Source organism: Hippocampus bargibanti, linkage group LG13, assembly GCF_051943395.1.
Source record: "Hippocampus bargibanti isolate YZ-2025 linkage group LG13, ASM5194339v1, whole genome shotgun sequence".
NCBI classification, from domain to species: Eukaryota; Metazoa; Chordata; class Actinopteri; order Syngnathiformes; family Syngnathidae; genus Hippocampus; species Hippocampus bargibanti.
The window spans coordinates 22,261,058-22,286,274 of record NC_142746.1 but is presented as its reverse complement, the minus strand read 5'-3'; the positions used below and the strand labels follow the sequence as shown (position 1 = coordinate 22,286,274).

The 25,217-nt window shown below is 41.6% G+C and overlaps 2 protein-coding genes across 2 annotated transcripts in view; both read right to left on the bottom strand.

Moving 5' to 3' along the window:
* The window catches only part of ryr2b (ryanodine receptor 2b (cardiac)), a 74,042-nt gene extending 66,190 nt beyond the window's left edge, over positions 1-7,852 (bottom strand). The window contains exons 1-9 of the mRNA XM_089012623.1: positions 7,718-7,852; positions 5,282-5,401; positions 3,698-3,802; positions 3,535-3,606; positions 2,798-2,876; positions 2,616-2,728; positions 1,693-1,816; positions 1,172-1,268; positions 1,002-1,076 (exon numbers count right to left, since the gene is read on the bottom strand). Coding sequence (XP_088868749.1) covers positions 1,002-1,076; positions 1,172-1,268; positions 1,693-1,816; positions 2,616-2,728; positions 2,798-2,876; positions 3,535-3,606; positions 3,698-3,802; positions 5,282-5,401; positions 7,718-7,765 — 833 coding nt within the window. The 5' untranslated portion in view covers positions 7,766-7,852. The remainder of the gene's footprint in view (positions 1-1,001; positions 1,077-1,171; positions 1,269-1,692; positions 1,817-2,615; positions 2,729-2,797; positions 2,877-3,534; positions 3,607-3,697; positions 3,803-5,281; positions 5,402-7,717) is intronic.
* A 647-nt stretch (positions 7,853-8,499) lies between these two features.
* On the bottom strand, positions 8,500-25,189 carry actn2b (actinin, alpha 2b). Its single transcript, XM_089012643.1, has 22 exons — positions 25,061-25,189; positions 24,804-24,956; positions 21,726-21,840; positions 21,492-21,611; positions 21,307-21,393; positions 20,638-20,725; positions 20,107-20,185; positions 18,039-18,120; positions 17,570-17,655; positions 17,054-17,146; positions 15,978-16,208; positions 15,756-15,903; positions 14,728-14,878; positions 13,693-13,801; positions 13,056-13,196; positions 12,188-12,370; positions 11,968-12,102; positions 11,217-11,396; positions 10,325-10,471; positions 9,605-9,670; positions 9,350-9,508; positions 8,500-8,840 (listed from the first exon to the last, which is right to left on the bottom strand). Exons 2-22 carry the CDS (start codon positions 24,933-24,935, stop codon positions 8,676-8,678), a joined length of 2,697 nt encoding a protein of 898 aa, XP_088868769.1. The 5' UTR covers positions 24,936-24,956; positions 25,061-25,189; the 3' UTR covers positions 8,500-8,675.
* Positions 25,190-25,217: the final 28 nt, after the last annotated feature.

The following is a 25,217-nucleotide window of genomic DNA, read 5'->3' as shown; positions in this document are numbered from 1 at the left end:
ACAAAAAAAATATTCAAGATGGCGCACGGTAAGCTAATTTGTTTAGCACCATGAAAACATGCTACCACACATCAGAATAAAGTACTGATTACATCTGTATTTACTAATTTGGCCTCCAACAATATCCATACTCATATTTACACTGACAAAGATTTTACTTGATTTTCAGCCATCCCCCATTTCAAGCTCAGATAACTCCAGATCCATATAACTTAGGAATTAACCCTTTTTTTCTGATGAAACAAGAGAGTCTAATATTTCTTACGCTGAATTAAATGTTTATGTAGTCCATACATGTTAAGTCTCACGATTTGGTCGGGAGACTCCCGATTTTGACAACAACACTCACAATATTCACTTTATAAAGTAACTATTGACACAATACAGAAAGTTCATTTGTAAGGTGAAACAAAAGAAAATGTAAAAAACAAAACTTTTTTTTTTTTATTTAATGTATAAATAAACAATGAAAACATTTTTCTGTTTTATTTACTTGCAACGCTCACTTTATTGTAATTATTTTTAATTATTTGGATTCATGAAAAGCTGCAAGCAGGGGACAGTTCTTATGGAAGGTGACTCTCCTTCCAAACGGTAACTCCCTCCTTCCTTCCTCGTCCATTCCATCAAGCCATCAACGAGCATCACAAAGGTAAATAAAACGACTTTATTATACAGTACAGTTTATTTCTTTAATTACAATACAATAGCACATTTATTGTACATAAAATAATGTGCATTTTTGTGTAGTTTTGTTTATTTAGTAGCAAATGATGTTTTATGGGGACCTGGGAACGGATTATTCTCATTTTAATGGTTTCCTGTGGGAAATGAATGTTGCGAGACTGTAATCATCCAGGTTACTGCGTGTTAAAAAAAAGGGCCTCAACTGCCCCATGGAATTTCCAATTGGTTGAAGTGACAAATCCGTCTGTCACCAATCCCAGTCTGGAACGGAGACCAACACAATTTGATACGCGCGGGCCTCGTTTTATACTTACACCACACGCAAAATCTCCAGCCTCCAGAGAGAGCGGGCCTGTCTGCACACTGATCCAATTTCATACTGCATTATTCTAGATAGATACATAGATATTTTTTTTACACAGAAAGGTAGGTGAGACGGTGAGGAGGGGTTATTGGTCGGGATGACATGACCTTTGCAACTGACCTTTGCAGCTCTTCGTCTTGTTCTCCTGTCGGAATAGTCAGACATGCATCGGTGTGGCTGTGGAGAAGCCTGAGCGTGTCGCCGCCCCTCAGGTATCCTAGTGATACATTTGCAAGCAGAAGATACAGTGATTCCTCGCTTTACGAACGCCTTGGCTTACTAACTGTTCAGTTTACGAACGTTAAATTTATGAACATTTTACCTTGGCATACAAACTATTTTTTCGGGATACACACGCCACAATGAGTGATGTGTCGTTCAAGAACGAGTCTGTTCTAACAAGAAAATGGCAGCTGACATATTTTATGGGGACCTGGGAACGGATTATTCTCATTTTAATGCTTACCTGTGGGAAATAAATTTTTGGGATACACACTTTTCGCCTTACACACTCTGTCTGGGAACCAATTAAGTTCGTAAGCCAAGGTATCACTGTAATATCCCCGCTCAAGTAAGACATCCTATCACGCCTCATGCATGTTTTAATGCGGCAACGGTTGCAAATGAGAGAAAAGGTTTGCCTTGCGCAAGTCCGCTTGCGGAGCAGACGGGGGCAACACTCCACAGTGAATGACGGAAGGCTGCATCCACCATCAGATTGTCACCCAATGCTCTGTTGTCACAGGCCACGCCAAAGGACAAGTGCTAGCAAGATACGAAAAGAGACCTCATCACAAGGTGACCCCTACACTTTTTTTAAACCAGAATGTGACATGGAGACTTTTGCTGAGGGACCCTCAGGTTAAAAGGTCAATTTCATTCATAATGATGAAAAAAAAAATAAGATGAACTCATTCATTGCCAGACGAAATGCAAAAATGTGTCCACTTTAGTGCCAGGGTTTTTGTCATTGTCACTCCAATTCGAGGACCCGCAGAATATTGAGTTTTAGGATCACATAAACATGAAATTCAGCATAAGAAACCTTAGACCTTCTTCTTTTATCATTAGAAAATAGTTAATTCCTAAGTTATATGGGTCTGGAGTTATCTGAGATTAAAATGAGGGCAGCTGTACACAAACAATACAATATATATTGATTTTTATAGCGCACCCAAAAAAAAGAACGACCCTATCGGGATTAGCGCTAAATGCTAATTGTAAAGATGCTCATCTTCAGCTCATTGGATCAGTCATATTATTAATATGCTAGTGCGTGTGTAGAGCCGCAAGTCATTTGGAAATGTTGGTCCACATAAGTGATGAAAACGTGTGTGTGTGTGTGTATAAGTGAAGTGTGTGTGTAAGTGAAGTGTGTGTATATTGCTGCTGTAACAAACAACATGATTGAAGGAATCCTACAAACACCACACACAAAGAGCTGAAAACCCAAACATCTCTCCTGTGAGCCACACGCACTTAACCACGAGTGCACCGCGCCGCTGGAAAAATCCAATCATCCTTATCGAGACGGACGGCAGGGAAAGAAAATGCTGCCATTTACCAGATATCTCTCTGAGGACACATTGACCAGGATGAGGTCGTCACCGACGCGGACCTTCTCGCCCTCTGACCTCTGCCTGGAAGCGGGATGGACAGTCCACCAACAGGCCTCGCCTGTGACACCAAGACAAATTGTATCCCAGATGGAACGTGACCGGACTCTGGAAAATCATCTGCGAATACCCGCTTCATCCTCCTGTAGGCCCACATCGAAAGCCAGCTTGTCGGCGGACGACGGAGACGCGGACAAGCAGCTCAGATACTGCGAGTGGAGTCAAGCAAGATTTGCAGAAGACAAGAATCACAATCACAATCAGAATCAGAATCAGAATCAGAATCAGAATCATCATACATTTACTTTCTAAGCGCCTTTCAAAACTCTCAAGGTCACTTTACACTCACAGGATCAGTTTTTCTGTGGGTGAGCAGCGGCAGCCACACGCGCCGGCGTTCACTCAACCCCTAAGTAACTCAAATAGATAGAAAGCGAGCTAGCTAGCTAGCCAATTGATAGCCAATAGATACCCAGCTAACCAGCCAGCTAGCTAAGAGCTAGCTAGTTAGCTGGATAGATAGCTAACAGATAGCCAGCCAGCTAATACATTTCATTTGTAAGTGCCTTTCAAAACTCTCAAGGTCACTTTACAGTCATAGGATCAGTTTTCCTGTGGGTGAGCAGCGGCAGCCCCACACGCCAGCGTTCACTCAAACCGGAAGTAACTCACATAGATAGAAAGCGAGCCAGCTAGCTATTAGATGGCCAGCTAGCTAGCTAGCCAATCGATAGCGAATAGATACCCAGCTAACCAGCTAGCTAGCTGGATAGGTAGCTAACAGATAGCGTCATTGCGGATTGCGCCTTATACGACCAAGCAAAACTAACGGCGTTTAACCTTACAGGAGAAATGTTGCTGACTCACCATGCCGCTGTAAGAATGCTGGAAAAGCAACGCTTGGCCGTACAGGAGGGTGCGATGGTTCCCTCGGGCTCCCTAGAAACATTTTTAAAAAGGCACGTTGAGAGATTATCAAATGAAAGATGGAAAACATTTTTTTTTTTTCATCTCCTAGCAGTTGTGTGACCTCTGCGACCAGGTTTTCGTCGTGTGCCAGCATTTCCTGCAAGGCTCGGACGGACACACACTGGACCAGGATGAAGACGCATACGGACAAGTCCGGTGGGACATTCTATTGGCGGCAGAGCAAAATGACAACAGAAAGAAAGATAGTCAATATTTGGTGTTTTTACACAAGCTAACAATGGCTGACATTTTGAAAATTGATTTGACGCGGAGCGCCATTCCCGAATTTGTTCGGGTTTTGTTTTTTCTTGCTGGAGTGCCGATAAAGCGCTGGTCAGACCTCTGGATTTTTTTTTCCCCTTCCACGAGGGGGCAGCATTTGTACAGCCACCCCCATTTCAAGCTCATATAACTCCAGCCCATATAACTTAGGAATTAACTCTTTTTGTCAGATGAAAGAAGAGAGTCTTGGGTTTCTTACGCTAAATTGAATCTTTCTGTAGTCCTAAAACTCAATTTTCTGTGGGACGTGCAATTTGAGCGAAAATGACAAAAACCCTGGCACTGGAGTGGACACATTTTTCAACTTCGTCGGGCAGTGAATGAGTTAAAAAGGAATTAAATTTGATTGCAAGATACTTTTAAGTAAATAAAGCAGAAAAAAAAACAATATATATGAATAAATAAATAAGTGCATAAAAAATAAATTAATGAATACAGAAATTAAACAATAGATAAATAAAATAAATAAATACAACAATTTTCAGGATTCCACATATATTCATTACTTGTTGAAAAAAAATACATAACACAGTCCCAAAATAAATCAACCCTCTTATTAATTTCACGCTGAATTATTGGAACATTAAAACCATGCATCGTTGCTGAGAAGAAAGCTTTTCCAATCGCTTAGTTCATAGCGACCTTAAACGGGGCTATCGCGGCCCCCGGGAACACATCACATTTCCGTTAAAATACCCAACGGATCAATAATCCTCCAGTAGTTGAAAGCCTGCGCTTTGCTGTTTGTTACCATGACAACAACGAACTGCCCCCGAAGGAAAAAGAGCGAAAGGCATGCTACAGGAACGCAACCCGAGTACAAATAGTTAATCATGCGGGGCGGTGGGGATGGTTATCGCCATGATTAAAATCAAAATAAAAGCTCAGCTAATAGAGCTAAAAACTATCTACCTACTATCTACTAACTATCTATTAGCTAAAAACTAGAGAATAGATAGCTAATACCAACAATAACAAGAATCCATTTCCTTCATAAGCGCCTTTCAAAACTCTCAAGGTCAGTCTAGCTATCTAGCTAGCAATCTAGCTGGTTACCTAGCTAGCTATTTATTAGCTGGCTAGGTGGCTATCTAACTACTCATATATTGGCTATCTATAAGCTATCTATAAGTTAGCTAGCTAGCTATCTATTTGTTATCTATTAGCTAGCTAGCTAACTTTCCATCTATTGAGTTATTCCGGGTTGAATGAACGCCGGCGCGTGTGGCTGCCGCTGCTCACCCACATAAAAACTGATCCTGTGACTGTAAAGTGACCTTGAGAGTTTTGAAAGGCGCTTAGAAATGAAATGTATGAGTATTATGATGATGATTATGAATGAAACAGAGAATGTTCCCTTTACCTTACAGTTGGAAGTGGCCTCCAGCCTGCACAGCCTGCTGCCAAAGCCTTCAGCAGCCAGGCAGACTTTCACGTGTTCCTCCTGAGAGGTGAAGACGCTCTGCAGGACCACCTCATCACCCTGCACGTAAAAATAATCCCACAAAATGATCAGGAAAATCTATTTTGAACAGAGTTCAAGGACAAGCGACACCATTTTTTTGTTTCCTAACTGACATTAAAAAAACAACGTTTTATAGCATCTAAAATAGCCAAAACATCAGGTTGATATTTTTAGTCAAATGCAAAACACCAATAAAAAAATGACTTAAAGTGTCCCAAAACTGCCACAAAATGACACTAAAACGTATAAAACGTATCAATGAACTGTCAACAGTTTGATATATAATGGTCTTTAATAGAAAACGTTGACATCGTATATTATCCTGTCTGTCGTGTAAACGTCACGTCGGCCATTCTGACTGGATTTCGACTTACGACCATTTGACTTACGACCGTTTTGTGAGAACGGAACCCGGTCGTTAACTTGGATGTTATCTGGAATTACGGCATTAATAACCAGACAAAATATAAAATGATAAAAATAACACTAAAAGTTATAAAATGTATAAATGAAGAGTCAACAGTTTAGTATATAATAATATTGAATCGAAAATGCTGCTTAAAAACAACAGATTGAGATCGTATACGAACTATCCTGTCATGTAAACGTCACGTCGGCCATTTTGAATGGATTTCGTTTTACGACCGTTTTGTGGGAACGGAACCCGGTCGTTATCTGGAATTACGGCATGAATAGCAAGAGTCTCTGGTCGATCACCGCCAGCTCTGACAAACTTATCTTCATTCAAATACCAAAATGGAGACGCATGAAAGCCATCAGGCCTCCGTATCTATTTCAGGAACATTAGAGCGAGAATGCGGGAACACCAACACCTCGCGGTGGCCGAGGCCGCGTGGCTCCATATTGGGAAGATACCCTCTATTCCACTCGGTCCATATCAGCAGCACTCTGCAAGCAGTCAAACACACTGTCCTACGCTGAGATACCGCTGGGTCTCGAGATCGTTAACAAGCACAACTCTTTGGTTTTTTCTTTTAAATTCATAACGCTGCCATAAATTGCCACTGCATGCTTACGTAGGATCTTCTTCTCTTATATTTCCTTTCCTTGCAAGCGGACCGTTGCTGCCGATTCTCCATCCATAAGACTTTCTGTGCTGCTTTATCACATAGATGATATATTTACAAGCGGGCACCTGTGATAACATCATGCACTTCATTGGAGATACTGAGGTCTCCAATGCCTTTGTCTAAGTTATCCAAGAGAAAATAAGTTTGGAAATTTGACTTTTCAGCCCGAACGTGTGGATTCTATGCAAATAAGTGGCATTGTGGGAATGTAATACTGGATTGTTTATCTAAAAAGTAAACAAATGTAAGCTACAATAATAAAGAGCAGCTTAGCATTAATGTAGGTACGCTACAGTGGGCTATATTCCACCGGTTCTGTCCAGTGAAGCGAGCGCACTCTGTACTCGCAGTCGTATATCATTGCATTTTTGTGAAGTACGTCATGTTTTTTGATGGGATTTTCCATCATAAGCTATGCAGTTTATGATGACGTATAACACGTTTGCTTCCATGCTGGTTCTTGAAATTTCTCAATACGACAACGAGAAACGGGAAAAATGGATTGAAGTTTATGCTCTTTTTGCTAACACTACAATTTATAAAGGTGAGTAAATTGTATTTTTATAACTCATAGAAGTGGTAGAATATATATTTTTCTCCATAACTGTCAAGTTTCAAGCAAAAAGAAGCCTTAGCATGTATATTTCTAGAGCTTGCAATTTTCTTTCCTAGTATGCAGTGACAGCCATTTCGGACGAAAATATGCCTCCATTCGATTGTCGATATTTGCTCATTTATATTTTGAATCTTTTCTTGTGTTTTCTGTTCTTGTTTAGAATTTCAAAACCTTTCCAATGGTAAAATTAAGAAATTTAGAAAAAAATAAGAAAGTTATGATAGTTTAAACTGTAATAAAGAACTTGGGCATAGATTTTCATTTTTTTTAAACTGTAAATACAGGCAGAAAATCCCCTCATATTTTGAAAATTAAAAATCCCACAATTTCCTTGTTATTTGTCATAGAACAATAATCTATACATCATTTGAAAACTATTTAAATGCACTTTAATCTGTGAGGAAAAACGTGTGTGAGGAGGCCACGTTGACTGTCACTTCTAGTAAATTGAGAAATTAAAATGTGATTACTACTTCGGATATTAAAAGTAAAATAAGATTACAACAATGAAAAGAAGTCACGTTAAGCCTCTCGTCGCTGTTATTGTCTTGCTCCATGTCACTCGTTTTTGTTTAGCCATTGGCTTTCATAGCAAGGCTGTGTTAACAATTATCATTAATTACTCACGGTTCGTAGAAATTGGTATTCGTCTTCGCCCTCCCCTCGGTCGGACATTATTTCCAAACGTGTTCGTAGTTGTTAAGAAGAGCGAGAAGACGTGGAGAAGTACAGCTAAAGTACAGCAAATAAGACTTGTTTGGATACACTGTTAGCCCATTGAAAGTGGGCGGGGCCATTAGACAACTCCGACGATAAGGAAGAAAACAATGGCGGCCCCTCACGTTTTTTATTTATTAAAAGAACAACAAAAATGATAAATTGGTTTTCTCCGACACTAAAAGTTTCTTACTCGTTTTTGTAATGATTTAAAAATTTCAAATATATGTGTGGAAAAAGTCATTCATTCAATGGGTCAGATAGGATTTACATTGGCGTTGATTGTGCTGCAGTCCCACTCAGAAACTTTCATCATCTACACTTCCACCCTCGATTCTAGTTTCATTTTACTTGGAGCTAAACACGAATTTTAAAAGCTAGCTTTTAACTATTTGAGTTACTTCCGGGTTGGGTGATTATGAGCTAACTCTTAGCTAGCTAGTTTTCTATGTATTTGAGTCACTTCCGGGTTGAGTGAACACTGGCGCGTATAGCCGCCGTTGCTTACATTATAGGATACACGCCGGACTCACAAAAACTAAAAGGCCATTGGCCCAGCAATAAAATGGGCGGGGTCAGAGGGGTCACATGCTCGACACAGGTCCGGCCCCTTAAAATGGACTTGAAAATTAATTGTGCAATGATTTTTGATCCCTTGAATAATTAATTATTGAAAGCATGTCATAGACCTGTTATTAATATTGGGAAGATTTTTATTGTATTTATTTCCATAATGCATCATATGTCACTTTGTTGATATGGTATTCTCGCTTGATTCAAACAATACATTTCAATTTGTATATGAATGTATTTCTGTGTATCAAGCAGCCGTTTTGTAGGTAACAGGCGGGGTCCGCCACGTGACAGGTTAAAGGTCACTCTCCCCGTAGAGGGCGGTGGAGAAGGCCGTGTAGTCCAGAGCCCCCGCTGGCGCTGGCGCTCCCGGAATTCTGTAGGGCGGCATCCTCGCGATGCAATATTCCGCTTGCTCGGGAGGAAGTTCTCTCCTCAGCTCTTCCACCAGGATGTACGGCTGTCATGCAATCCAAAAGCAACAAAGATGATCATAAACTGCAGCAATGACAAATAACGCCACAGTGGGACCTCGGATCAGACATTTCGAGTCTTTCAATGTTTGTTTCAAGATGACACAAGATGGCGGCAATGCAATATGTTTGTGTGAATGAAGTTCCTCAACTTACATCAACATGATTCCTTGGTGCCAAGATGACAAAAAATGGCGGAAAAGCACTACTTTTACTACCTTGCCAAGAAATGGCAAATAGCGGAGTATTTTCAGGAAATAATTAAGGATATTTTTTTGTTTTTTGTTTTTTTATCTACAAATGCACAACGTAAAGATGAAAATTGCACTTTGCGCACCCGTTGAGTGAAGTACTTCCAATTTCACCAAAGGCAACTCACAACTCTAAAAGCTTGCAGGTTAAAGCTAGGTCAAGGTCCCGCTTCACGGAAGCGCTAATAGCTTAGCATCTTATTTTTAATATTTGATGCTGTCATTCCATTTCTTCCAACACAAACCTTGTCGCCGGCCAAAATCCGGAAGGACGCTACGACCTGCTCGGCAGTGTCGGTGTCAGCGGTTTCTCTGGTCATAAAATCAATGAACGACTGGAAGGAGACGATACCGGTGCCATTGGGGTCAACCAGGATCATTATCCGGGCGAACTCCACCTCGCCCTAAAAAGAAAGACAAATAAATAGCATGTACACGTAAGCTAGCATGGCTAGCTAGCTCTGATTGAACCTGGAGCGCATGCAATTCGAACACCTCACCAGATCGTAGCCCATCGAGATGAGGCAAGCCCGGAAGTCATCTGTTTCCATGGCGCCGTTCTTCTTCTGTGGTGGGAGGAGTCATCGTTTAGGAAGCCTGGATTTACACCCACGTAATCGCTTCTAACTGAATGTTTATATGATATCTATTAGCTATCTAGCTGGCTAGCTATTAGTTATCTATTAGCTAGCTAACTTTCTATCGATTTGAGTTATTCCGGGTTGAGTCAACGCTGGCTTGTGTTGCTATCTATTAGCTATCTGTGTGCTATCTAGCTAGCTAACTATTAGATATCTATTAGCTAGCGAGCTAGCTTCCTATCTATTTGAGTTACTTCAGTGTTGATTGAATGCTGGCGCGTATGGCTGCCGCTGCTCACCCACAGAAAGACTGATCCCGTAACTGTAAAGTGACCTTGAGAGTTTTGAAAGGCGCTTAGAAATCAAATGAATTCTTATTATTACTATTACTATATGGGTTTGGAGTTATCTGAGCTTGAAATGGGGGCAGCGGTATAAATTACAATACAATACATATATTGTTTTTTTTTTTTTATACATACATATAGAGATTGGCGCATGTGGCTGCCGCCGCTCACCCACAGAAAAAAAAACTATCCCGTGACTGTAAAGTGACGCCAAGAGCCCCGAAAAATGAAATGCTCACACATTTATGATGCAAAGGAAGTGGCGAGGGGGGCAACCGGTGGCAATCGTTACCCGATCAAAGTGGTTGAAAGATGATCTGAATTCATTCATCTGCTTCTGGCTGATGCCTTTGGCGTCGCGGGTCAGGATCTGGGTTTCCACCTCGTTGATGGTACGAGCCACCGTCGTCAGGAGAAGCTCCCAGCCCACGCGGATATGCTACGCATGAAAATATCAGAACAAAAATTGAGACGCTTCGTCAGTAAATGTGCGGGTGTTCATTTAAAAAAAATAGTAGTCTTGTTTGTGCTTCATTTTATTTCTAAAGCAAGCTTTTTTGAAATGAGAGCTAAATCCATCGATGAAAAGGTTTCTTCAGCAGTCATCTGTACTTCTTTGAAGGTGTCGGAAGTTTCGCTCCTCATCCGAAAAGCTTCGTCAATGAACTAAAATTTTGCTGGTAGGTCTGCTATGGGGCCAAAGCTACCAGCTGCTAAATTTTGCTGGTTAATTACAATACCATAACACATTTATTACACATAAAATAAGGTATATTTTGTGTCGTTTTAAGGCTTATTTCGTAGAAAATTAAGTTTTATGGGGCCTGGGAACGGATTATTCGCATATTTAATGGTTTCCTATGAAAAATTAATGTTTGGAAGACACACTTTTCGCCTTATACACACTTTCTGGGAACCAGTTAAGTTCGTAAACCAAGGTATGACTGTATTTTGTGTCCTTTTAAGGCTTATTCAGTAGAAAATTATGTTTTATGGGTACCTGGGAACGGATTATTGTCATTTTTAATGATTTCCTATGGTAAATTAATGTTTGGAAGACATACTTTTCGCCTGATACACACTTTCTGGGAACTAAATTAAGTTCCTAATCTGAGGTATCACTGTATCAGCTAAAAAACTGTCTTTTCCACAAAACAACTCCCCCTCCCAAACCAAAATGGTACCTCCATGGTGTAGTTGGTGTGTTTGTTATCAAACACCAGCGACTCCTGGATGAGCTGATGGTCTCCTTCCAGCTTATCCACGTTGGGCTTGTAAGCGACGATGACGTGCTCGCACTGCTTCAGTTGAGTCATCTGGTCCTCCAGCGTGCCGCCAATCTCCAGGGAGCAGCGACCAATCTCCTATTGGACAAGATCAATCGAACCCGAGCGATTTTGGGACCATCGTGGAATGAAAGGACAACCGACACCATTTTTTTGGGGGTTTCCTAACTGACATCAGAAAAACGTTTCATAGCATCTAAAACGCAGGCAGATATTTTGAGTCGAATGCAAAACAACAATCAAAATGACTTCGAGTGTCCCAAAACCGCCACAAAATGAGCTCGGAAATGGCGAGATTCAGGAAGTCCCGCCCCCTTGTTCGTGACGTCACACTAGGATACTCCTTCACAAACTGCCCTGCTCCAGAATCAAAACAATGGCTTCAGAGAGTTCAGATTGGAAGACGATGCTTTCTTGTTACTCATCCAGTTATGAATATGATTCAAATAGTTCTGAAGAGGAAAGCATAAATGTTTGCAATCAATTAATGAAGTCCTTCCGTATCAATTCGAGCTGTCCGGACTCCAATGCAGCGCCCAGAAAATGTACAATGCGCCCAGTAGAAGTGATTTGAAGTGATTTTCCAAATTATGGACGCAACTTGTCCAGAGGTGTCAGTTGTCCTTTAAAGTGCCATGCTAAATCTGACCTCCATCCTGGTTTGAATCCAAGGTCCGATTAAGTTAGCTTGCGCGGCAAACTGGCGCCTCAATCTTTCGTGGCCGTGCTGGCGGGCAAGTTCTTCCTGCAAGGCGCCGTCTCGCTGCGGGACTAACTTCTTCACCTAAAGAGACGGACGGACGCGGACGCACGTGGAGTTGACGGCGTGTGGTGGACAGGGTGAGGTTTTGGTAAAGCGGAGGCCCTACCTTGTCCCATTTGGCCAGAAGCTCGTCGGTGGTGACGGCGCTGTAAGGGTTGAGGATGTTGGCCTTGATGGAGTAGCTTTGGGAGATTTTTTGCACCTCGTTGTGGATTCCCAGGATGGCCTGTCGCTCCGCGTCCGCCTCGGGGAGAGTCGCTTTGAACTGCTCGTGAGCCGCGATGAGGCTCTGGAGGGGAAGAGGGACAAAAGGGGACAAAAAAAAAGCTGTCAAAACGGCCACGTTTTGTCACGTGACATTCATCTTTCGAATCATCCGTGGCTTTCGACTCATTCCTTGCTATTCTCAAATGTATTCGGGAATCGAAAAGCGTGACGTGGATGGATGGATGGAGCGCCATTCCCGAATTTCTTTCAGTTTTTCTTGCTGGAAGTGCTGATAAAGCGCTGGTCAGACCTCTGGCAATGTTTTTCCCTTCCACAAGTGGGCGGCATTTCCCTTTTTTCCCCATGTAGTGCTTTGTTCCAGTTTCAGCTGTTGTTAAAGCACTATATATAAATCAATATGTATGTATTGTATTTTGTACACTCGCTCCCATTTTAAGCTCAGATAACTCCAGATGCATATAACTTAGGAATTAACGCTTTTTTTCTCATGAAAGAAGAAAGTCGAAGGTTTCTTACGCTGAATTGAATGTTGATGTAGTTCTAAAACTCAATAATCTATGGATCCTGCAATTGGAGTGAAAATGACAAAAACCCTGGCACTGGAGCGGACACATTTTTGTAGTGGCAGTCAATGAGTGAATTCCGATCAGACGAAAGGTGGTTGGGGATTACTTTTAGCATGACCGTCCTCACGCGTCTCTCAAACTATTGCCGGCACGACGGTGCCATGAAAAGGGAACTCTTACCTGGACTTCGTCGACGTTGTGGACCATAAAGATATCCTGCAGGTCTTCCATGGCTCCTTCCATCCAGTTGTTGAAAGGAGCCGAGCGTTTGGCAAACTCCAGGAAAAGCTGCTCGATGGTCTCCAGCAGCTTGTCCGTACGCTGCGGGTTTCACCACACGACAATAAATCGTCTTAATAAATAAAAACAGGATCCAAATCCCGGCACAAATTAATACCCCCTCCACCTCCTCTCACAGATGCACCTGTTCTCACAACTAACCCCAGAGAGAACAACATTAGCAAGGCCTTGTTAAGTCGTCTCTTGGGGGGGGACATACATGGACAGTAGACAGACAACGGGCCTCTGTTGCTGTCCTTCACGCTTAATCCCCCCTTCCGCCCCACCAGACGTTTTTTCCCCGGGACCTCACTCATTGCGGTTCAGGAACGGTCGGCATGGGAGCCAGTCAGGGGCCACATGATGACAGCCATCGTGCCACGAAGGTATTTTTGTTTCAAAGGCATTTAGTCATGTGGTTCTTTAGCGCCCTCTGGCGGAAACTCGGTCATGTGTTCGTATGAGTCATGGAATGGCCGCTCAACATGTATGTTGATGTCGCTAAGCTAGCACACACGTGTCGTTTCATAGCACTCACCTCCAAGGCTTCTCTCCTTTTCTGGGTCAGCGTTCCCAGACGGTCCCACAAGTCGCAGATGCTTTGGCAGCGCTGGTTGACAGCTGCCACGTCGTGGTAGTCCAGCTCGCTGGTGGGGAAAAAAAAATGTAAATAAAAAAAAATAATAATAAAGTATGGACGGTTATGATGGAAGATATGATCTTTTCATCCACACCCCAAAATATTGAGATGCAGACTTTTTTTTCTGTGCACATTTTTATGTATGTATTTCTTATTTATTTGCGTACTTGTGTATTTGTTTATTCATTCATTTATTTATTTATTTACTGTTCCATTTACTTATTTATATATTTATGTATTTATTTATTTGTGTGTTTATTTATTTGCGTACTTGTGTATTGGTTTATTCATTTATTTACTGTTCCATTTATTTATTTATCTATTTATTTATTATTTATTTGTGTACTTTATTCATGTCATTCGTTAAATCATTTATTTATGTATTTATTCATGATAATAATAATAATATATAGCAAGCTAAATAGCCAGATAACAAATCCATAACAATAATAAATCATACATTGAATTGATATTATTTATGTACTGTATTTAACTCATTCACTCCCATTCACAAATGTATTCGGGAATTGAAAATATGATGTTGAGCGCCATTCCCGAATTAGTTCTGTTTTTTTAGTTTGCTGACGAAACTCTTCGGATGAGGAGCAAAACATCCGATGCCTTCAAAGAAGTACATCTGACGGCTGAAGAAACATTTTCATCGATGGACCGCTCCTGTACGACTGAGAGAATACACAGACGTAGTTCTGGTTTTGTTTTTTTCTTGCTTGGGTGCCGATAAATCGCTGGCCAGACCTCTGGCAGTGTTTTTTTTCCCCTTCCGCACGGGGGCATAATTGTGATTTTTTTTCCATGTTAGTGCTTTGTTGGCGCTTCAACTATTGTTAAAGCGCTCTATAAACCAATCTGTATGTATTGCATTGTATTTTGTCCATCCGCCCCCATTTCACGCTCAGGTAACTCCGTACGTACTTGAGTTCCTGCGCTATGGCGGCGATCTGTTCCACTCGGTCTTGGTGGGCCGCCAAGTCGCTTTCAAAGGCTTCGTGTTTTCGAAGCATGGCCTTGATTTGTGTCAGGGTGGCAGTTTCATAATCCTTCAGGGAGAGGAACATTTCTTTGCCTGGGAGCGCACACGGTGCAAAAGAAAGATTCAAAAGTTCGCATTCAAACAGAGACTTTCTCACGCCGATAATGAATACTGTGGACTCGAACTGAGCTCATGCTCAAAAAAGACAAAGATAGGGGACAACACAAATCTGTTCAGACTTTTGTGAAGTATATTTTAAAAAATTGTAATAATATAATAAAATAAAATAGTAAAATAAAACAAAATAAGGTACAAAAATAAAATCATATTGGGTCAAATAAATAAATATATAAAATAAAATAAAATGAAATAATAAACTAAAATCTAATATTTTTCTTTACGGTTTTTCGACTTTTACCTCAGAATAAAATAAAATATAATAGTAAAATAAAATAGTAAAATGAAACCAAATACAATACACTACAATAAAAACTAAAATAAACATCAAATAAAATAAAAAAATAAAAAAAATTGTAAAATAAAACAAAATAAAATACAACACAATTAAAAAAAGAAAACAATAGTGTAAAATAAATAAATATATTAAGTAAAATTTTAATAAACTAAAATATAACATTTTTCTTGACGTTTTTTCGGCTTTTACCTAATAATACAATAAAATATAATAATAAAATAAAATAGTAAAATGAAACTAAATAAAATACAAGAAAATAAAAAATAAAAATAATACAGTGTAAAATTAAAAAACATCTATAAAATAAAATACAATAAGAAAAGAAAACAATATTTCCTTTACGTTTTTTCCCTAATAATAAAATATATATGTAATCATAAAATGAAATACAATAAAAAAACAAATATTTAATAAAATTAAATTAAATTACTAAGTGAGACCACAATAAGCTAACTGTGTGTGTGTGTGTGTGTGTGTGTGTTCACGTCTGCTCACCACTGGCCCAATTTTCATGATTGGTGGCCTTTTGGCGAAACTTTTCGGCCAGGTGATCCAGTCTCTCCAACCTGCGAATCTCAGTGAGGAGCCATTCCTCGTAGCCCTTCTCCGCATTCTCCAAGCCCTGCCACGCCGCGGCAATATCCTGGAGGGACAATCATCACGTCTCTCTGGCAACGCGTGGTTCCAAGTTGTGTGACTAAAAAAAAAATCACTTACGGACACCAGTTTGCCTTCGGAGGGCATGAAAGCGGGCCGGTTGCTGATGCGTAATTTGGTCTGCAGGGTGTTGAAATTAATTTCCAGCTGACACTTCTCCTGCACTTTGGGAGGCTTGTGCTGGCGTCTGTAGTCCCGGAAGTCCTCCAGCTTCCTCTGCATCTCCGCCATGGTCTTCTCCGGGGTCCGGTTCTCCAGCCAGGGAGTGGTGCGGCGGATCCACTCCAGCAGCTGGAAAATGGCCCCCAAAAAGATCATTAGGACCCATTTGGGGAGACTGTGGGAAAACTTTGTCAGAGATGTTCGATCGGACAGCGTGGACAAAGGCTCGGAAACAGAAAGATTGTCTTTTACTGCCGGCAGGAGACGGAGCCATTTATGACAGACGCCTCTGCCAAGCTATTTACTGAGAGTAGATGCAAATTTAAGTGATACATTAGTAAAACATAGTTCTCCTTGATTAGAATACCACGCCCCTGGGCGTTCTAAGCGCAAACAGCTGTAAGCAATAAAACATTGTCTCTTCCGTGAAATTTGTAACCTGGCGAATGAGCTCTTCCTGTGAAGGAGTTTCAAGTCGTAAATTGCTTCGCTGATAAAGGAGTTTCCCAAGTCCTAAATTCTGTGCAAGGACAGATCTCCGAGATGAAGATGACAGTTTAACAAGCTGTGTCTGTTGACCTCAGATTGACCCCAGGTTGTCTGTGCTTCAATTGTGTACTAAGTCACAAGTGTTGACTAAGCATACAACAGCATGAAACTTTTAAATATGATCACTTCTTCTTCTGTCTAATCTCTATCAGGGTTCATTGAAATATGTTCTAAATTGCGTACCGTATTCTAATTCGCTTTTAAACTTTTGTATTTATGAATCACTGTCAAGTATATTCGATTACAGTCCAATCACTGTTGGATACGGACGCTGTTTATCTTTGAACCGCCCGGAAAAATGTTTTTTATTTTTTTTTTGTAATCTTTTGAGCCACAAAGTACGGCTTCATTCATCATGTAAACACAATTATTTAGCAGCTGGTGAAATGTTTGGTGCAAACGGTGAAATGTTTGGTCACGGGTACCTGGCTGGCCAGCCTTTCGTACTCCTCCATCAGCTTCTCGTTCTCCTGGTTTACACCCAACACTTTGCAGATTCTGTTGGCGGCCGTTTCAGCCTGAGGGTGAGGGGGGGGGGGGGATATCTCATGACAGTGGCCATTTTCTCTCAATAATTACAATGTTATTTTCAAAATGTCTATTTTCTTTTTCACTATTCATGCAAATGTGCTTAGAAACTAAGTTGACACTAAGTACTGCCTAAAAAAAGAAACATATTTTGAGGCAGTCTTTTTTTTGTCCAAATACCTCCAGAATGACCGAAATAAAAAAATACAGTAGCCTCGTAGGCCTAAATGTGCATCTGACTGAGGAAGCTTTTACTCCTATAAGGTATATTATTTTAATCCATGAGAACTTTACCACGTCACAGCACTAAAACGCAATGCAGAGTTTGAGGATTTTGTCGACTAGCGAGGTATCCGTTCATGCTAATATTAGCATGTGAGGCTAATGTTTTGAGAAAAATGATTTTTGCCAACCTGCTCGGCGCCGGCAAAAGCGTGATAGAAGCAGGACACATACGTCATGATGGCTCTTTCGTCAGGCTTGGGGGTGTTGATGATATCTGAGGGGGTGAAAATGAAAAGAAGGGAAATTATTATAACTATAATAATAATACATTTCATTTCTAAGCGCCTTTCAAAACTCTCAAGGACACTTTACAGTCACAGGATATTTTTTCTGCGGGTGAGCAGCGGCAACAACACACGATAGATAGCCAGACTGACAAAAAAAAAATGAATCGTCAAAACTGGATTGTGACTAAAACTATAATTACAGCTACAAATAGTGATTTATGGCCGCTGATAGCTCCAAATTATAATCATTGGAATTTTCTATTGACTGATTAATGACTAAATTGGAAGTATGAGATTTTTCCGTGCCTCCAATTAGCTCCGACATTTAATTCTTATTCTTATTTTATGTTCAATTTTCCAAAACAATTACCTTCGGCATCAAGCATTTTGGGAATGTCCAGGTGTTTCTCGGCTATGTCAAAAGCCAAGTTGAGGTTCCCCAGAGGATCATCCTAAATAAAGAAAGACAATTCCACGTGACTAAAAAGCAATGTCGGCAGGGGGTCGGGGGTCGGGGGTGTGGGTGACCTTCATGCAACGACGGCCATGTTCTACTTCCTCATCACTTGCATGCAATTGTCATCGTGGCTGAAAAAAAGCTTTTGTGAGAGCAAAGTGCAGCGTTTCACCAACGAGGAGGAAATGGATGGAAATCGATCACGTTTTTGGCTTCACAATTGCGGAATGCGCTTAACGACTCGGTCCGTTTTGTCATTAATTGCGGTTTTTCCGATGGGGCAATTCATCTTGCGTGTGACGGGGGGTGTTTGAGGCTAACAGAAAAAAAAGATTTGGGATTAAATGAACACACGTATGCAGAATTGGCTAAATATGATTCGGGGTGTTTTGGTAAGAATTTCAAGCGACCAAAGTAACAAACAAAAAACAACAACAACAAACAAATTACTAAATAAACGAGTGGATAAATTAATAAACAGCTAAATAAACAAACAAACCGATAAATAAAAAAACAAACAGATAAGAAAATAAGCAAATAAAGAAAGAAAGAAATCAATTAAGATAAATAAATAAATACACGGATCAATAGCTACATAAATAACTAAGCGGATAAATACATAAATATGCAAACAAACAGATCAATAAATAAACACATAGATAAGAAAATAAGTAAATAAACAAATAAATGAATAAATATGTGGATGAATAAATAAATAAATATATATTAAAAACGTAGTGATTACATCAATAAATAAATATAATAGATAAACAAACAGATGAATAAATGAACAAATAGATAAGAAAATCGAAAAATAAACAAAAGATAAATAGGTTAAGGGGATAGTGTCTGTGGTTTCGGGGCACCCAGGATTGGTCGCCGGTCCACCACATAGTGAAAAACAACCACTCACACTCCGTCACTGAGCGCTAATTGTATTTTTTCATACTTTTGCTCCTAAATAAGAGTCGTGCGGGGCCAACATCGGAGCGCGCCGGCGCTAAACTAGCCGGCCGGTGACGGTCGAAGGTCGGGGTCGGGGGGGTTAATGAAGGATCATATGGAAGTCCCGCCGCCATTGTTCTCGGCGCTACGATGGCGACTGCCAACATAACAGGTTGGGACAACTGCTCCTTCATCCAAGAGAAGATGAGATGATGCCAGGATGGATGCTCGGATAGACAAAAGGACACCCTGAGCTTCAACAATGTGGGCTCACCTGGAGCCAAGCGCAACAGCTGTACGGTGACGCGGTGTCCAATGGCAAAAGTCCTGAATGTGTGTGAGCAACAAAACAAAAGCAAACAAAGTGCGGGGGGGCAGTGGGAAGAGGCGAAAAAGTTTTTGGACGCGCCTCCTGGTGATCATCCACTGAGCTCGTGTGATCTTCTTAACACTCAGGATGGACAAGCGGTCTCGGCGGCATACGTGACCGTAATAGCCCGGCGCCGCGGTGGGTCGCGGCTCATGTTTCCGCGACCATTCCGGCCAGTGTTGAAAAGCGCCGGCTTGTGCTCGTACGAGCGACGACGGATGAGTTACTCCTGCTGAACGGGGCCGCGCTTTGGGATACAAACGTGCAATCGTGATGCGCCCAACTTCCCCGTCGATAGCCTTTCCCCCTTGTATGTTAGCATCAAGCTAGCCGACTTCAAGCTAGCAGACTTTGCGCTCCGACTTGAAGCTAGCCGACTTGAAGCTAGCCGACTTGGAGCCTGCAATGTGCTTGTTTTTAATACACCACATAAAATAATAAAGAGGGTAAACGTCAACAGAGCCTGGCTTTAAGCCACGGTCTACATCATTTCAATCGGCCCGCCGACGCAAGCCATGAGCACATCAAGCAAATATTAGTTTTAACTTAATTCACAGTGCACACTTTCACGCACTTTTTGCGTGACGACCACGTGTTGCATGTGAGCGTGTGTGGCATGTTACAGGTGATCACGCATGCACGCGCACGCACACGCACGCACGACACCTTGCTGAGTTTCGAGTAGTCGAGCAGGTCGGGTCTGTGTCTGTGAATCAGGGCGCAGAAGGCCAAGCCGTCCTTCCAGCTTCATCGGCCCGATGAGCAGAAAGAGCCAACATGTCAGTTCACGAGGGCACTTTTCACATTTTTTTTGGTGTCTTCCGTGAGACATTCAAATCGTGAGTTTTAGGGATGGCAAACACTTGCATTTGCTTCTGTGATGGTAACAAAACAAAAAATATATGACATGATTCCTTTCAGGAGAAGAAGCTAACCGTTTAGCTAGGAGTTCCTGCTAACCCAAGGGACAAACGTTTGCATGTAACCAATGGGAAATCTGGACAAATGTTAGCTTTCTATCAAGAGCAGAAGCTAACTGTTTAGCAAGCAGTTACTGCTAACCCAGAAGACAAATGTATGTACATAAACTAAAGGGGGACGTTAGCGTTCTTTCAGGAGGAAAGGCTAACTGTTTAGCTCACTGTTACTGCAACGTCTCACTTGCATCATTGGGAGGAGGGTCAAATGTTGACTTACCTCACATGGAAATTCTGAACATTGACATTCCTGTAGGGGGCGGTCTTTCTTTGACACCACAAGAGGAGGCCCTCTTTGGCAGATGTTTCTGCGCAAATGTTAGCACAAAATTAGCATACCGTTTTTTTTTCAATATGACAGTGACGAGCACTTCTGTGGAATCTTCATATCAGTAGCGGGCCGTGCATGTCACTCCTAGGCCTTCAGTAGTGCTACTTCTGAATCACTACACAGCTACGAGCGTGGTGTGATTTACTACATGTCCACTAGAGGGTGCCATTAGCCAGGAAATAATTTTTACTATGAACGTGTGGATTCATGAATGATAGCCTCATAAAATTGCAATCTTAGTTGCTATTATTGCTAGCTTTGGAACTCTCCGACCTTTCTGAACTCATTCACTGACATTCACGAATGTATTTGTCAATTGAAAATATGACATAGAGCGCCATTCCCAAATTTGTTCGGGCTTTGTTTTGTTTTATGCTTGGGTGCCGATAAAGCGCTGTGGAGCTGAAAGACAATTGGGAATTATTTCATAAGAATTCATGGACAAAATATAATTCAGATTAGTCTGTGATTCAGATATTTTTAGGCCAGCAGAGAAGGCCTCGCAGGCCCTGACTGCCCACCACTGATTTTTTTTGTCCTTTCTTTTCATCGACCCACCTTCAACAGAAATGTCCTGAATGGCAAAACGGAGAATGATTGTCCAGATCATTCCAAGCGTCATCTTCACATTCCCGTCCACAATCTCTGCAACGCAATCACGCATCCTATGAGCGAACGCTAATGCTAATATATATATATATATTTTTTGTTGTTCTGTATCTTTTGACCGAGGTTTCCTGTACCTTCAGCTCCGATGGAGACCAGTTTTACCCCTTTACTGGTGATGAAGTCCAGTGCTTTGTTGACGTTAGCAATCTTGTGAAATCGCATCTTGCCTCTGTCCGGTTTGGATAACCTCTCACCTGCCAACATGCCATTGTGGGAAGGTCATGTGAGTAAATACCGTAGACCACGATAGAATCCTCTTCAGACAAATGTAGATGGCAACCGTCAGAAACGAAGTGGCATCATCTGACCTGAGATCACTTCCAGAAGCAACATGAGTTTCAGTCCGTTTCTCAGGTCTTCTTCAATGTTTTCGATTTGAGTGCCAGCTTTCCTCAGGTGTGAGTTACACCAGGCAGTGAAGGTCTACCGCAACAGAAAAAGTTACACAGTGCATTTGGACTTTGTTGAAATAGGTAACCGTGCCATAGAATGAATGATCTGTGAGCTATGGTGATCCCCTGGGGTCAATCCCGGGACCCCCATTGTTTAATCTCTACGTGCTTCCGTGAGGCTAGTTAATACGTCGCTTCAAAGTGTTCGACGCCAACTTTCCAGATGACTCTCAGATATCCGTGGCAGGGTTGACGGGTCAACTTGGGCCTCTGGATTTACTCTGTCAATTTTTTGTTACATTAGATTAGATTCGTTTGTATCACAGTGAAGAAATGTACATTTCACAGCAGCAAAAACAAAATACAGGAGCTGCTGTAAAGGCAGCCATTAATGCGGCGCCATATCGAAGTCAAAAACAAAACAAAAAACAAATAATGTCACACGACACAAAAACACAGACAATCTTCCATTTTAAGAACTTTCTGCACCCGCTTTGTTGTATCAAGTAGTTGTAGATGAAAGAGGAGAGGATTGAAGCATCCTTTTCACCGGTGGATCAGGGACATCATGGTTAAATATACAAGCTACAAGCTAAATGTTGAAAACAAACACGAAGCTGTAGCACTCATTGACGAAAAGCTCCATTCCCATGTAAATCCGCTTCAATTCCAAGCTGCGACAATTCCACGTAGCTTTCTTCCTAAACATGCCTAGTTTTTCTCAAATTAGTCCTGACTCAGAAGTGTCAAATGTCACCTCTTTTTATCCATATAGCATTGGAACAAATGTGCTTTGTGAGGGACACTGTTAAATCCATTTAAGATGGGATTATTGTCCTTGTCTTCCTATTTTTGTCGGGTCGCTCACTGGCCAGAAATGGCTGAAGAGCCCCGGGTCGCCACCGCAAGGCTCAGCATTCCAGCTGATATAAGGTGTTAAATATAGAGGGGATCTGGGGTGCGTCACGATAAGGGACCCGCGTGGCGGCGGTGGTGGGGGGGGGGATAACGTCAGAACGTGTCATCGACAGTGAAAATGTCATGCGGATGGCAAAAACCGTTCCGTGTTATCCGTCACTATATGGCCATGTGGTCGCTTATCTCAATCATTCTTCCAGGTCGTTAGAGAGTTAGTGGAAAACCTTGAAAGAAGTGCGAGAGGGGCGGGCACATGGCGACATCGGGATTATAAAATAACATCGGATTTTTGCCATTTGAATGAAGAGGTCAGAGTCTGAACAGTAGGAGCAATGCCATTGTCTGAATCTAACGGGCAACTGTCATGAACAAGACACCTGTTGTGGCCACAAATAAAGCGTTTCCTCATCCCGACGGGGCTTTACGTCAACGCGTTGGAGTTGAGACATTTGAAATGGATGCACTCCAGCTGTGCAAAGAAGCCAAATCCAAAAGCCCTAAAATCAACTGCGAGCATGTCAGCGGGGAACGGGGGAGGGGGCGTCTAAATTCAGTCAGCCCGGTGCACCATCTTCTCCGTGTCGTCGCTAGAAACAAAAGCATTCCGCTGCAAGGACAGCAGGGCTTAGCGTTACTACAATGCCTAGCCTAGCCGTGGAGGTGCTTAAAATTAGACGCAGCGACCCATTCTAAATCCCCGAGAGCGTCATCGTGTGTTGGGAGCATCTGATGACAGCTCGCATTCCCAGCGTGTCGCCGGAGAAAGAGAGAAAGGAGAAGAGCCGCTGGAAAGTAGGGTTATTGTTAGCCTCGCTGCTACCCGTCCGTCAAAAAAAGCTACGAGTGGAAGTTTGTTTCCATGAAGTATGTTTTGGACGTGATCACTACATTTCAGCGTCGGCTCATTCATAGTTTGTGAACATTCCGCTTATTTGCATCTGGTTGCTCTAATTACTTTCAAGGTCACTTTACAGTCACACGATAAGTTTGTGAGCAGCGGCAACCACACGCGCCAGCGTTCACTCAACCCGGAAGTAACTCAAATAGATAGAAAATTAATAATAATAATAATAATAACATTTTTTAACATTTACATGCAGCATAACCGCCAAATGCCTCTTCACCGTGTTCGCTTTGACCTCTGGCGTCCAGTGGGGACAAAAGGTGTAGAAGTAAATTGACCGTCAAATAGTGAGAGAACAGTTTCATATGGCATCATACTCGACTCGAGTATGATGCCAGGGTTATCCTCTGAAACGTTATGTGTCCATGGAAAAAAAAATTGTTGTTCCACTGATGCACTGAATTTGTTTTGGAAACTCTCTCACTATTTGACGGTCCATTTACTTCTATGCCTTTTGTCCTCACTGGACGCCAGAGGTCAAAGCGAACACGGTGAAGAGGCATTTGGCGGTTATGCTGCATGTAAATGTTAAAAAATGTTATTATTATCATCTATTAGCTAGCCAGCTAGTTTTTTTATATTATTTTATAGAATTATATATATATACATATATATATATATATAATTATATTTATAATTATTATTATTATGTGCAACGCTTTGTAGCTAATAACATTCAACCGGTCCAATAGTTAACATTGAATGCTTAATGCAATGTCAATTAGTGAAAGATTTGCTGCACTAGGAGCTGCCCTGACTATATTAATAATAATAATTATAGTGATTTTGTTTTCTTTTTTTACTTCAAGATGACGCCTTGAGAGTGGCTGCCTTTACAGTAGCTCCTGTATTTTGTTTTTGCTGCTGTCAAATGTAAATTTGTCCACTGTGAGACAAATAAAGGTTCATCTAATGCAATAGAATAGAATAGATTTTATTGATAAGTGTCTTGATGAATCTTGGACATACCGTGGAAAAAAACGGAATTACGTTCCTACTAGGAGCAAACTAGTCAATTGATTTTAACCGGCGAAAAGCCCAAACTACACCAAACAGCGTTTATTGGAAGTGGCTTGGTTAAGGGCTTTTCTGGGTGTGTTTAAGGGCCAATTTCAGAATCAGAAAACCTTTATTCGTCCCACAGTGGGGAAATTTTCAATTTTTGAACTTACTTTCCTCTGTTGTTGCTCCCAGGCCGGGTCCAGAAGCATATCCCGGTCCCACTCGTCTTCTTGCAGCATGTACTCATCCTCGTAGCCGTTGTCGTAGCGCACCGTGCTCTCCATGTGGGTCATGGTCATCATCTTTTCGGTTGACCTTTGAACCTTTGATTGAAGTGGAGTAAAAAAAAAAAATACAAAAATTAATCAAGCTGTTGTCAAGAACGCGATGTTTGTCTGACTTTGTCTGCTGGCTGGGTCATACGCACTTGTTGTACCCCCGACCTGACAGACGTCTGGCCCCGGATGTCCAGTGCTGGACGAAGAGCGGTCAGTTATCGTTCGGAGGGGCGTGGTCACGTGAGCCAAGCGTTCTTTCCAGGCAAGGTCGCGCGCGCTTTCTCGTGTGCACGCGCCCGTAAAGAA

Bases quoted from the DNA above. Each gene is read 5' to 3' on its own strand.
- actn2b (XM_089012643.1), bottom strand. From the start codon at position 24,935: ATGATGACCATGACCCACATGGAGAGCACGGTGCGCTACGACAACGGC. The intron at 17,147-17,569 runs GTTGGCAAAAAT...CCTCACCCTCAG, and splicing joins CTTTTGCCGGCGCCGAGCAG to GCTGAAACGGCCGCCAACAG. The intron at 10,472-11,216 runs GTACCATTTTGG...TTTCATGCGTAG, and splicing joins ACACCAACTACACCATGGAG to CATATCCGCGTGGGCTGGGA.